The sequence below is a fragment of the Xiphophorus hellerii genome, chromosome 4 (genome assembly GCF_003331165.1).
Source record: "Xiphophorus hellerii strain 12219 chromosome 4, Xiphophorus_hellerii-4.1, whole genome shotgun sequence".
NCBI classification, from domain to species: Eukaryota; Metazoa; Chordata; class Actinopteri; order Cyprinodontiformes; family Poeciliidae; genus Xiphophorus; species Xiphophorus hellerii.
This window is the reverse complement of record NC_045675.1, coordinates 10,501,414-10,514,493: the sequence shown is the minus strand read 5'-3', so window position 1 is coordinate 10,514,493 and position 13,080 is coordinate 10,501,414. Positions and strand designations below refer to the sequence as shown.

Genomic DNA, 13,080 nt, shown 5'->3' with positions numbered 1-13,080 from the left:
ATTAGCTGTAATGAATATCACTCTGTGGCTAGCAAATTTACCTTAAATGAGTGTCACTTTATGGAATGAAATACTGAAATAAATTACATTTCAAAGCTGTTCTAATTTAATGAGAAGCACTTTTATACTAAAATTACATAATATTAATAAACTCTAGGCAATTAAGTAAATTAAAGAAAATGAGCACGTTTAAGTATTGGAGATCTTTGCATTTATCTTTTTTTTTTTTTTAAGTGCAATTGGTGCAATTAAACACTGTGTGCTTTTATTATTTTTGCTCTTTCCGAATCATATGGCCCACATGTGTGTAATTAGTGGAAATGCACTGCTGGCTTTGAGTCAGAACAGTTTCATTTATTAGCTGCAGTGTGCTGAGATTATTGCAATTCCTGTCCAATAATTTTTTCTCTTTTTGGGTCGTTGCTTAGTTTCACTTTAAACAGAAAAAGTGGATCAAGATGATTTGAGTGTTTCATTAGCATTAAAACGAGGAACTTCAATGTTTTATCAAGAGGAAAGTTTTCCACTCAGGGATAATTTGTCAGCTGCTGGTGACAGAAGTTAAATATGGCCGTATTTCTCAGTGACAGCTTTAATACTTTTAACCCTTTGGTTGTTTCAGGTGGTGAGTCCGACTATCAGCTCTCCGGTTTGTCAGGAGCAGCTGATCGAAGCCGGGAAACTGGTGGACCGCTCGGTGGAGAGCTGTGTCCAGGCCTGCCTGTCAGCCACAGAGGACGGGGAGCTGCTTAAACAGGTCAGCTTGATTCATGGACAGATATACAACAAATCTGTCATTTTTACCTTTTTATTAGTATTAGTTCTAATATTAACACTACAGGCTACAATGGTACACCTTTGTTTAATCAAACAGGAAGTTTGATTTGTTTAAAAACAGAACTGGTGATGCTGGTCTTGTTTCCTGAAGGTGAGCGCAGCAGCAAGCGTTGTGAGTCAGGCGCTGGCAGATCTTCTGCAACATGTCCGTCAGTACACTGCCAGGGGAGAGCCAATCGGGCGCTACGACCAGGCCACAGACACCATCATGACCGTCACAGAGAGCATCTTTACTTCCATGGGAGACGCAGGTGAGTCTGAAACATACATAAACTAGCAGCAAGACGCTGTAAAATAAAAATGTATAAAGATGTTTTTACCAAGCTTTCTTGTGTAAAAATATTCCCTGGTTTTTACATACACATGAAAAATGCAGCCAAAATGGTCAGGCCGTAGGGGGCGACATATGACTCAGCGGTAGAGCGGGCGCACCGTTTGGAGAGGTTACTCAAAAAAATCAATAAAAAATTATACAGTCAGGCCATGTGTGGGAAATGTATTTCTAAGAGTTCTGAGTATCATTTCTGATATTTTTTAATTAGTGCGGCAGTTTTTTAAAATTCTTGCTGGGAAAAAAAAATCTTCAAACACAACACTCCTATTTATAATGCTCTTCACAGGGAAAGATGCTTCTTTTAGGTACATTTGATCCATAAATATGCATAAATATCTTTATTTGCCCATATGGATTCTCTGTATTAACTGAAAGACTTTGATTGTTTAAGCTATGTTTGTGTACATTCAGAATATTCACTAAGTTTCCACTAAGAAAGGATCATCTGAGCTCTTGGTTAGTAGTTTCTGAAGATGCCTTGTTGTGGCTTTACTCCCATCCCGGCCCGTCTTCTCCTCAGCTTTACTGACACTGTGATGTGTTTGAAGTGACTGCTGTCGGCTGAAAGCACAGAGAAAAGCTGACAGTCATGTTAACAAGTCTGACAGTAGAAAAAGACCAGAGGGAAGGAGGAAGATGCACAAAGAATGTTGTTGGCCTGGAGGTCAAACAAGGAAATGGATCGACCCAATAAGAAAAGTTGAATATCTGATATCTGCTGCAGACTGTTGGATTGACTCTGTCCTGCCTGATGGTAAAGGAGAGACAACAACTTTAAAAGATTACAGCAGAAACATCATCAGACTGGAACTGTTTGATACTTTAATTTATTTACTTCTGATCAGGTTCTATAGTGGTATTGTGAAGACTAGGATAAGGGACACCAGATCCAACAATGGAGATGAACTGGAGGCTGCTGTTAAGCAACCTGGACTTTCTCTATATCTCAACCGAGCTGCAGACTGGTTGCTTCCACGTCGGGCTGCAACAAAGCAGTGATTCATGCGAAACGAGCCTTTGAGAACCGTCAGGCGCATATTTAGTACATTATATAGACACCATTTTCTGGAGGTCAATTTTTCTGTATTAAAATACGGGTTTTTATTGGTCCTGTGTAAGGTCGGAGAAACTGTGTTTTAGTTTTTATATGCTACAAACTAGATTGATCAAACTCACTTTGGCAAAAAATAATCACTCTGTTTGTAATAACTCAGTACAAGTGCTACTTTTATAATTGAATTACTGAAATAAATTAGCTTTTTAATGACATTCTAATCAATTTAGATGTTCCAGTGGTTTAGTGTATTTGTTGTAAATTAAATTGTTTTCAGCTACTAATTTGACTATATTAATTATAATTGAACCATAATGAACATCCCTGTATTTTGTACGTCAAAAAGACTCCTGCTACATGTAGCTGATTAACAGCAGCCATGGTGGCAACAGTATGGCCAGTGACTTAAAAAAAACAACAAAGAAGGTGTTTTTAGACTTGTTTTAGACAGTGACTCAATGTATAGTGTGGCCAGTGATCTCAGTTGTTTGTGGTCAGCTACATGTAAAGTTTTGAAGCAGGCACAAACAAAAGGAAACAGTTGTGAAAGTGCTAGAAGACATCAGAATGTTCAGATAGCCAACAAAAAGCCGAAGAAAACGTAATCATTGGAAACGGGAAGGATTGGGTCGTGGAAAACTGGATTCAGATTCAGAAAACTTAACATTAAACATTAACGCTTCAGTTTAAGGAGCTGGTACTGTGTGGTTATTGTGAACATCTTCTAAACTCAGTCTCTTTCTTCATCTCCATTCATTTTTGACTGTCGCCATACAGGAGAGATGGTTCGGCAGGCTCGGGTTTTGGCTCAGGCTACCTCGGACCTGGTGAATGCCATGAGGTCCGACGCTGAGGTCGAGGTGGACGTGGACAACTCCAAGAAGCTGCTGGCAGCCGCCAAACTGCTGGCAGACGCCACTGCAAGGATGGTGGAGGCAGCAAAGGTGAGCAGCTTGGAAGATGAAAAAATCTTGGAAGACAGTTATGTCTTGTTTTTTTTTTGTGGCAAGTAGATGTAACGTTAAAATGGATGGAAAAAGTGCAGAAAAAAGTATGTTTTGTGACTTCAAATTGTTTTAAATTGTTCACATCGAGAAATAGTTATTTCTCGATGTGTGTTCACCTCAGAAATGTCTCAAGGTAAAAACGTTTTTTTAAGGCTTTCATTCTACATTGCAGAATGTTTTTAAGGCCATCTTAGGGACTAATAGGTTGATGACAGGAGTGGCATTTTTCAAAACCCGGGAAACGGCCGCTCTCTGCTTATCTGGTGACCTTTTCTAAGACAGCAGGGAAGAAAACGCAGAACCAGGAACACAGCAGTAATGTGGTGTGAAAAATGGGACTGAGAATGACACATAAGTGCAGAAGTCTGCTTTGTCCTGTTAGTTTCTTGGTAAAAAATGACATTTAAAGCATCTGCGGGTTCAAAACAAAGCATTGTTTGAACGACTTTTTTTTAATTTATGAATTTATTTGCTTTACGTGACAGCTTAAGAAGCAAATCTGCAGTGTCTTATAAAGTCTGGCATTTGTTTTTCCTCATTTTTCAGGTCTGGATGAATATAGAAAAATATTCATATGAAATTTTTTTTTTTTTTTTTACTTTACCTTTTTAACTATAGGACAAAAGTCTATTAATGCCTGCTTGTCACATGAGTTCATATTAATTTGATATGCTTTATCTATGATCTACTCATCTGTATTTTTATTTCAATCTTTTGACTATTAAATTAAGGCTCAAGATTTTTTTTATGGAACCTACAGTCAAGCGTTCAATACTGTTCAAGAAGATTCAAGCTTAATTATTTTTTCTCAAGTAACCAAGATGTGCAAAAGTTTACATTAAAATCAAATCTTTGAAAGTGTGGATATTTATTATTAAATTAAATATGGTGGGTCTGGTTGTCATGCAGTGTCAGATTTTGTTGCTCGAACCGCACATGTACCCATTTATTATTTCCAATGAAAATGTGACAGCATATGTAAATAAAATTATTTTACTTGATTAATATTGACTCTAACTTCATAAACTAATGTTAACCTTTGCAGAGGCAGACTTTTTGCTTGGAAATGGCACTTTGCTGTATAAAGACATTTTAGCACTGAATTATTGATAAAAGCAATAATTCAGTTCTCAGTCAATACAGAAATAAGCTGAGTCAATACAGGATTTAGTCACTCTCTGCTTTTTATTACATCTCATATTTTTAGAGTAGCAAGATTAAAAGTAGAAGATCTGTTTCCTCAGACTTGTCTCCCTCGCTGCTCCATCCATCTGCTCTCTCCCCACATCAAGTCTCATTATCTGTCGACAGGATTGCTCACCGATATTAATACGCTTCTCTTCCTCCATGGAAATGAAATGATGCCCTCCAGCTGGTTTGCAGTTTGATGCCAGATTTCTCACCATCACAGCTGTATATTTAGTTGTGTTAATGGAGGCCGAGGCCCACAGTTGATTTGGCAACTAATTATTAATTTGATTTACTTCATTAATTTCTCTGTGTTGGCTTTTAAAAATTGTCAGGCTAAGATCTGCTGTATTCACTTTTAAGCAGATATGTAGTTTTGCAGGGGTTTTTTTCAGTGAGGACATTTGACTTCAATTTAGATGTTTTTTTAATACTACAGCTTGTCAAACAATAAAACATGGAGATGTTGTCATTGTTTGCAGAAAGATTAACAATTATCCTAATGATTTGTTTCTATGCAAAGCCAGGTTCCCAGTTATTAACTTAATAGCCGCAGGATTTTTCTATAGCAGCAGGAAGCTTTCTAAGTGTTAGCTTTCAAAAATTCAGAAATCTGTTCTCTTGAATAAAAAAAACCTACAGAGAACAAAAGGAATGAGCTTTTTAATATTAACGGATATTAAATTTGACTATCGGCAAAAGGATTATGAGTGAAAAAGCTACTGTTTCTTTCTCTGACCTCACTCTGACCTCAGCTCATCCTTATTAGATATCAGCTGCATGTAAATAAATTTGATTATCATTAAAAAGTCAGCTTAAGGGTTTCAGGAAAAAAGGAAATATTTAAGAGATATTTTATATATAATTTAATATTTGCTGATCTACTAAAATTAGATAAATAATTTTAGCACTTGGTTGCACAAAATATGCACTTAGCATTTGATTGGAGCTCTTTTAGCTTGAATTAATGCATGAATACTTCACAGTCCTAAAGACTGGTTATCCCTCTTGTTTATGCAGTTTTTTCTTTCACTTAACTTTCCAAATTAAATGCATGGATACAGCACTAAACCGTCTTCCCTATGGTTATATAACCTCACAATTCTGTATTAAAAATGAATCTTATTTAATTATCTAATTATCTATTCAGTATTCACATTTGTAGAGAAACTGAAATCAGTCTTTTCCTGAGCTGTGAGCCATAATCATCAAATCAAAACAAATTAATCCTTGAAAGGCATCAGTCTTTATATAATGAATCTATATCGCATATAAACTTCACTGTTTGATAATCTAATTTACTAAGTTGCACATTGATATACCGTGGTGTGTGTTTTCAGGGTGCAGCAGCTTACCCAGAGAATGAGGACCAGCAGCAGAGGCTGAGGGAGGCTGCTGAGGGCCTGCGGGTGGCCACCAACGCTGCGGCTCAGAACGCCATCAAGAAGAAGCTCATCAACAGGCTGGAGGTTAGCAAGGCAAAATCAACCTTGAAAACAGACAGACATATATCTGTCTTACCAAAATATTTTAGTTGTATATGTTTAAAAAAAAAAAAAATTACAAATATGTTTTTTTAACAGACTGTTGGTAATTGCATTTTTCTGATCTAGTACTTTCTGCAGATTTGCTTTTTGCACGTTGAATATTTATTTTGTCCTCAGAACGCCGCCAAGCAAGCTGCAGCTGCAGCCACACAGACCATTGCTGCCGCACAGAACGCCGCCGCCTCCAACAAGAACACAGCAGCTCACCAGCAGCTGGTGCAGAGCTGTAAGGTGAGGATTAGAGCAGACAGACAAATGCATTTATGACGTCTGTTGTTTTTTATTTAATAAGTCTCCTTCAAACCTTTCATTAGCTCTTTGATCTGCCCGCTTGAGTTTTTATAAAGTTATATAACAGGATTTTAACTGATTGTGTGTTTGTGCGACCACAGGCCGTCGCAGACCACATCCCCCAGCTCGTCCAGGGAGTCCGAGGCAGCCAGGCAAAACCAGAGGACCTGAGTGCCCAGTTGGCCCTTATCATAGCCAGCCAGAACTTCCTGCAGGTACAGCATGCTACAACCTCAGCACTTCTAACTTCACTTGCCTAAGGACCTCTAGAAACTTCATATTCCCAAACTCTTCCCCAAATAACTTCAGTCCCACATTAGGAACCAGGCTGAAACTATTAATAGTGCTTCTGTCATGGGAGGTCCCGTTAAAGTAGGCCTGTAACCTCTTTTTTGTTTAAAGAAACATTAATAGTGTTGTCTTCTTAATGCTTCAGGGCTGCATGAGGTGAAACTTCTGAATATGAAATGAGCACAATACAAGACTATTTCATTCAAGCAAAATCTTTTTAGTGAGCATTTATTTAGTTGAATTCGGGAAAATAATGCATCTGCTTTTCATTCTGCAGCCTGGTAGTAAGATGGTGACCTCGGCCAAGTCATCTGTTCCCACAGTGACCGATCAGGCCGCGGCCATGCAACTGGGTCAGTGTGCCAAAAACCTGGCCACCTGCCTGGCTGAGCTCAGGACATCTGCACAGAAGGTAGAGCAAAGAGAAACCTGCCAAAACAACACAGTTTAATCCTGCAAACTCAACATAAACCTTCAATTAATTGAAACATTTGCATTTACAAATGACACAAGATGTTGGCGTATCTCGACGTACAGTAACACAAGATTGATGGAGTTGCATTAGAAGGCTGAATATTCCCTTCCAGGCTCATGAAGCTTGCGGCCCCATGGAGATCGACTCGGCGCTCACCGCTGTCCAGACCCTGAGAAGCGAACTGCAAGACGCAAAGCTGGCTGCAGCGAACACCCAGCTCAAACCTCTGCCTGGAGAATCGGTATGAGACATTCTCGGCCCAAGAAAAGATGTTCAAGGGGGATTTTCCTCCAAACACAGCCCCCCCACCTAAGCTAATTTTTTTTGTTTCCACCTTTCTTCTTGTTTTAGTTGGAGAAATGTGCTCAGGATCTGGGCAGCACCTCGAAGGCTGTGGGATCCTCCATGGCTCAGCTGCTTACATGTGCAGCTCAAGGAAATGAACATTACACTGGTTGGTTCTGCAAAATGGACACTTTCTTTTGTAGCCAGAAAATAATGCTACAAACTTGCCTGCCATCTCATTTAGAAGGCATGCATCCTGCGGTGATACATGCTACTGTTGGGTGAATCTGTTTCCAGGAATCGCTGCCAGAGAGACGGCCCAAGCCTTGAAGATCCTCGCCCAGGCAGCACGAGGCGTCGCCGCTTCCACCACAGACCCCAAGGCTGCCGCCGCCATGCTGGACTCTGCCCGAGACGTCATGGAGGGCTCAGCGCTTCTGATCCATGAGGCCAAGCAGGCGCTGATGTCCGACGGAGACGCTGAGAGTCAGCAGAGGCTGGCGCAGGTGAGAGGGTTTGGGTTTTACTCCGGGAATTTTGTATATATATATTTTTTTTTAATTGCATTTTCCAAGAAAATGATGCCACTCAATATTTAAAAAATGAATATTTTGAGTTTGTAAGAATCTTCAGGATCTTAATCTGGTTTTGTTTTGCTGATTGTTTTTTTTTTCCTGTGTTGCTTGACTCATGAACATCATGAGCAGATTTTTAGCTAAGCCAGGTCACCTCCTCTTACCTCTGTAAACCCTGTGTTGTGATCCTGCTGTGTGTTCCAGGTGGCCAAAGCCGTCTCTCACTCCCTGAATAACTGTGTCAACTGTCTGCCTGGCCAGAAGGATGTCGACATGGCTCTGAAGAGCATCGGCGAAGCCAGCAAGAAACTTCTGATTGAAACTGTGAGTCAACATCCCGCTTATTGTTTATGTTTATGTATTTTTCCCTGCTGCAATAAATGGTCATATCAGGAACAGCTTCCATGCTGCTGAAATTTCACTCTCTTTCTGGTGTTTGATCTAAAAAATTGCAATACGTCTCTCCCCTGTGTGCCCTGCTCAGATCCCTCCGGCCACCAAGTCGTTTCAGGAAGCCCAGAATGATCTGACTCAGACAGCAGCAGACCTGAATCATTCGGCAGGCGAGGTGGTCCATGCCTCCAGAAGCTCCAGCAACCAGCTGGCTTCAGCCTCTGGAAAGTTCAGCCAGGACTTTGATGAGTTTCTGGATGCTGGCATAGAAATGGCTGGGCACACGCAGGTTGGATTTAGTGAAAATCAGCTCCCCAATTATGTCAAAGTAGAAGCTTGGAAATGTATTTTCTCAGTTTGATTATTGCCGTTATGATGGTGCTGTTTCAGAAAAAGGATGACCAGGTGCAAGTGATTGGCAACCTGAAAAACATCTCCATGGCTTCCAGTAAATTGTTGCTGGCTGCTAAAAGTCTGTCTGTGGACCCTGCAGCTGCAAACGTCAAAAACCTGCTCGCTGCTGCAGCAAGGTAGGACAACTAGACACAAGAATGCTTTGCAACAACGAACTATTTTGCATTCTGCAAATTTACTACTCCAGGAAAAATTAAGCCCGTTTTTCAACACCTTTTTACAATAATTTACTTTGTTGCATATTTTTTCCCATATGTAGCTTTTACAAACTACAGAACTTATCAGCTTGCTTTTTAAAAATAATAATTTTGCTCCTTTTTTAAGATGGGCAGATTTATAGAGTGTACCACTAAAAACCTAGTAACAGAATCTCCCATCTGAGTTTTAATATCGGCAGGTCATCCAGACTTACTATGTGCCTCTTTATGAGACTCAGTCACATAGAGGAGGTACATTCACTAACTAGGTTACTTGTATTTGAAAACACTTATTATTATTTAGGGGTGTCAGATTAATAATGCACACCAGTCTTAACAGAATTTTTGAAATGATCTAAGACCTAAAACCCTCCATAAAACATTAAAATCTGTGGTTAGAACCCGACTAAAGGTGTAAATGTTATGTTTGTGGGGAGTGAATACTTGTTTTTAAGTTCCATTATATTCAAAACTAAAAGATGGAGCAGACGCCATGAGTCTAGAGACACTCAAACTTGATTCAAGGACCTAAATGCCTCTGCACTGGAAGTAAATGAGAAGCTGGAGAAACTAAATAGCTATAGCATATTATCCTTGTTCCAAAAAAAAAAAGACATTGAAAGCAATATTTACACTTTACAGTTCCATGAAATGAAATTTATACAACCCATATGTGCTCATGAAACATGCAACACTAATAATTGTACTGCTTTAGTGATTGTTTTTGTGTTCATTTTGTTTTTCAGAGCTGTGACTGACAGCATTAACCAGCTGATCACGCTGTGTACCCAGCAGGCGCCCGGCCAGAAGGAGTGCGACAATGCCCTTAGAGAGTTGGAGGTAAATCTATTAGTTTCTGATTATTTGCTTGTCTTTCTCTTTTATGTAGGAATAGGAGTCACTCATTCTCTCCTGCTAATTTGTTCACCAGGCTGTCAGAGGAATGCTGGACAACCCCAGCGAACCCGTCAGCGACCTCTCGTACTTTGACTGCATTGAGAGTGTGATGGAGAACTCCAAGGTAGGCCTTTATGTCCAGCAGCCTGAAGATCAGAACACCCTCTGCCATACCACAGCCTAATCATTGGTCATCCTCCTTACGGTGCTTTGTTCAGGTCCTGGGAGAGTCCATGGCTGGCATTTCTCAGAACTGTAAGACCGGGGATGTGCCTGCGTTTGGAGACTGTGTTGGCTCCGCCTCCAAAGCCCTCTGTGGCCTCACTGAAGCTGCGGCACAGGTACAGAGTGGAGAAGCTGCTGTGTGTATGCAGGTGATTGTGACTAACGGTTGTGTGTGTTTTTCTCAGGCCTCCTACCTGGTGGGTGTATCGGACCCCAACAGTCAGGCCGGACACCAGGGGTTGGTGGATCCCATCCAGTTTGCCAGGGCCAACCAGGCTATCCAGATGGCCTGTCAGAACCTGGTGGACCCACAGAGCAGCCCTTCCCAGGTGCACATTTATACATGCAAATCTTTGAACTATCAGTGATTTTATAACAACTGCTTCATAGCACTTTTTAAAAAAGATTTGTTACAAAAATCTGCATTTTTTCTTCCTACATTTTCCATCTATCTTGACCTGAGAGATGCTGTTTTTTATAACATATATATATATATATATATATATATATATATATATATATATATATATATATATATATATATATATATATATTTTTTTTTTTTTTAGCTTTGGTGATTATACTTATACTGTGTTTGTGAAAATGATAATAAAAGCGACCCAACTTGTCTTTTTAGTGGCAAACCTTTTACTGATTTGTATTCAAATGGCCGTGCTCCTTATATGAAAGTCTAATATTGATATTTCTCATTATCAGCTGGATTTTTCTATTATTATCTCCTTGAGTACAGCTAGCCTAAAGTTCAAGAGATGCTTCTTTTTTTCCAAAATATCTTTATTAGAATTTTAGTGGTTTAAACAAACAACTTGATCAGTATGCAAATTGTGGCAACAACAATAGTAGTATTACTGTTCAAGTCAAAATAAAATACAAACAAAAAAGTACAACAAAATGTCTCTCACAATCCTGGTTCCAATACAACCCATCACATATTTTACATATCGTCTTTAAATTGAGATTTTAACAGTATATGCCCTCAAACAGAATTGTCTTTGGGAACTGTAGTTCTCTTTCAACATTCGTTTCGGTATCTCACTATGGGACACGACCCCAGCGCCTGTCCCCCAGAAGCTCTATTACATTACGCCAGTCTTGACTGGCCGGTAGAAGTGACGTCAGCTCCAGGAGGAGGAGCTTCCTCCTAGTATAAATGCCTGACGACACGCAAGCGATCTTCAGTCTAACACCTCTTCTCGCTCCCAGAAGCAACTCTCAGACGGCTAGCACGGTAACTATTGGGCTAGCTTAACTGTTCGCAGAGCGAGCTAACAACTCGGTCGCCGAACGCTTCTCGGTAGCTGTGCTTGGTTGTTCTGAGTTTTTCTACCGCTGGTCTGTCACCAAACAGCAGCAGCTGCAGCTAGTCTCCAAACTAGCTGCGACCTTTGGCTTTGATTTTAAACGAAGCTGATAGTCACGTAGCTTGGACCCGTACCCGCAATGGACAGGACCAAACTACCGACTAAAACCTGCACGTGTGGCAACCTCATTGCTGGGGCAGATACCCATTCTGTCTGCGCTTCGTGTCTGGGGCCGCAACATGCCCAGGACGGGTTAGCGTCACCAGCGGGGTGTGAACATTGTGCACGGCTCTCTATTAAAACCCGTCGACGCAGGCTAGCACGCCAAGCTAGTTTGTCGGAGGCGGACCCTGTGCTGGGGGTATCCAATCCCCCTCCACCGGTTCTTGCCTCGACCGATGAGGGAGAGCTCCCTTTCGCTCAAGCCAGTTGGGGTGACCAGCTTGATGCTGTCGCACCACTTCTTGATCTGGAGGAAGATGGAGCCGACCTCCCGGTTTTCAGTGATTTTGCGGGTGCAGAATCTGACTCCGAGGTGGAATCCGTCAGTCTCGGGTCTGACGACTACGAGCAGGACGGCGAGACGTTCTCTATCCCTTTGGCTGCAAAGCCCACGGAAACTGGTGAAACCCGCTGCAGCGGCCCTCCAAACCCGACTGCATCGGACCTCCACGACGTCTGCAGAAGAGCAGCTGCAAAGCTGGGCATTGAATGGCCGGAAACCCCGGCCGAGACCACCACATCTCGGTATGAGGGGAAACGGCTTCCAAAAGCCAAATCTTCCACCAGACAGCTGCTGCCGGTTTTCCCGGAGTGCCTCGAGGAAGCAACCCGGTCCTGGAGTAATCCGCTCACCGCCAAAAACCCCGTTCTGGGAGGGTCGGCGCTGGACTGGACCGGCGTGGAGGACAGCGGTTTTTTCCGCCTGCCTCCTGTTGAACCTCAGCTAGCATTTCACCTGCACCCCTCACAGAAATCGACCATGACAGCGGCAGGACCAACCCTCCCGTTCAAGGCCGATTCGTTTCAGTCAGCTTTAAACGAAAAAAGCTACAAGGCAGTGGCAGCATCGGTTAAAGCCCTGAACGCCTCCTCCCTCCTCCTCGCTTATCAAGCAGAACTGCAGGAGCAGATGGCGGGTGCAGCAACCGCAGATCTGTGGGACGAGTTATGCGTAGTGACAGACCTCTGCCTCCGTCTCCACAGAAACGCTGTCCAGGCCTCAGGGCGAGCAATGGCTCTGATGGTCACTCAGGAAAGAGCCAGATGGTTGAATCTGTCCAGCCTCTCTCAAAGAGAGAAAAATCAACTCCTCGACACGCCGGTGGACCCGAAGGGCTTATTCGGCCCCACCGTTGCAGCAATGCAAAAACGCTGCGAGGAGAAAAAGAAAGAAGGTGAAGCGCTGCAACTCTGTCTGCCCAGAAGAGCGCAGCCTCCTCTCTCTGCGGCACCTCGTCAAACGTTCGCTCAGGCGACAACCCGACCGGGCTACCGCATCCCTAAACGCCACCCTCAGCAGCAGTCGGCGGACCAAAGCCAGGGAAAGCAGATCGAGCTCAAGGGTGCCTGGGGAAGAAAGCCCTTCACGCCACCGGTGACTTCGGGAACCAAACCTCCGGCCACCGCTAGCGCGAAGAAAAAGAGGCGGGCTACCTAGGCAGCTCGCCCCGGGGTGGGAGAGCAGGCACTGCCAGACACCTGTTCCCCCGCCACCGGAAAACGTTCTGTCCCAGTTCGAGTTTGTG

General features: G+C 42.3%; 1 protein-coding gene across 4 annotated transcripts in view; it reads left to right on the top strand.

Moving 5' to 3' along the window:
- tln2a (talin 2a) overlaps window positions 1-13,080 on the top strand; it is a 93,054-nt gene that overhangs the window by 55,696 nt on the left and 24,278 nt on the right. For all 4 annotated transcript variants that reach the window (XM_032560239.1, XM_032560240.1, XM_032560237.1 and 1 more), the window contains 17 exons: window positions 623-757; window positions 929-1,088; window positions 3,003-3,169; window positions 5,761-5,889; window positions 6,085-6,198; window positions 6,360-6,473; window positions 6,827-6,961; window positions 7,137-7,265; window positions 7,376-7,478; window positions 7,607-7,815; window positions 8,089-8,208; window positions 8,369-8,566; window positions 8,668-8,807; window positions 9,635-9,728; window positions 9,820-9,909; window positions 10,004-10,126; window positions 10,196-10,339. In XM_032560239.1, the coding sequence (XP_032416130.1) occupies window positions 623-757; window positions 929-1,088; window positions 3,003-3,169; window positions 5,761-5,889; window positions 6,085-6,198; window positions 6,360-6,473; window positions 6,827-6,961; window positions 7,137-7,265; window positions 7,376-7,478; window positions 7,607-7,815; window positions 8,089-8,208; window positions 8,369-8,566; window positions 8,668-8,807; window positions 9,635-9,728; window positions 9,820-9,909; window positions 10,004-10,126; window positions 10,196-10,339 (2,304 nt within the window). The remainder of the gene's footprint in view (window positions 1-622; window positions 758-928; window positions 1,089-3,002; window positions 3,170-5,760; window positions 5,890-6,084; window positions 6,199-6,359; window positions 6,474-6,826; window positions 6,962-7,136; window positions 7,266-7,375; window positions 7,479-7,606; window positions 7,816-8,088; window positions 8,209-8,368; window positions 8,567-8,667; window positions 8,808-9,634; window positions 9,729-9,819; window positions 9,910-10,003; window positions 10,127-10,195; window positions 10,340-13,080) is intronic.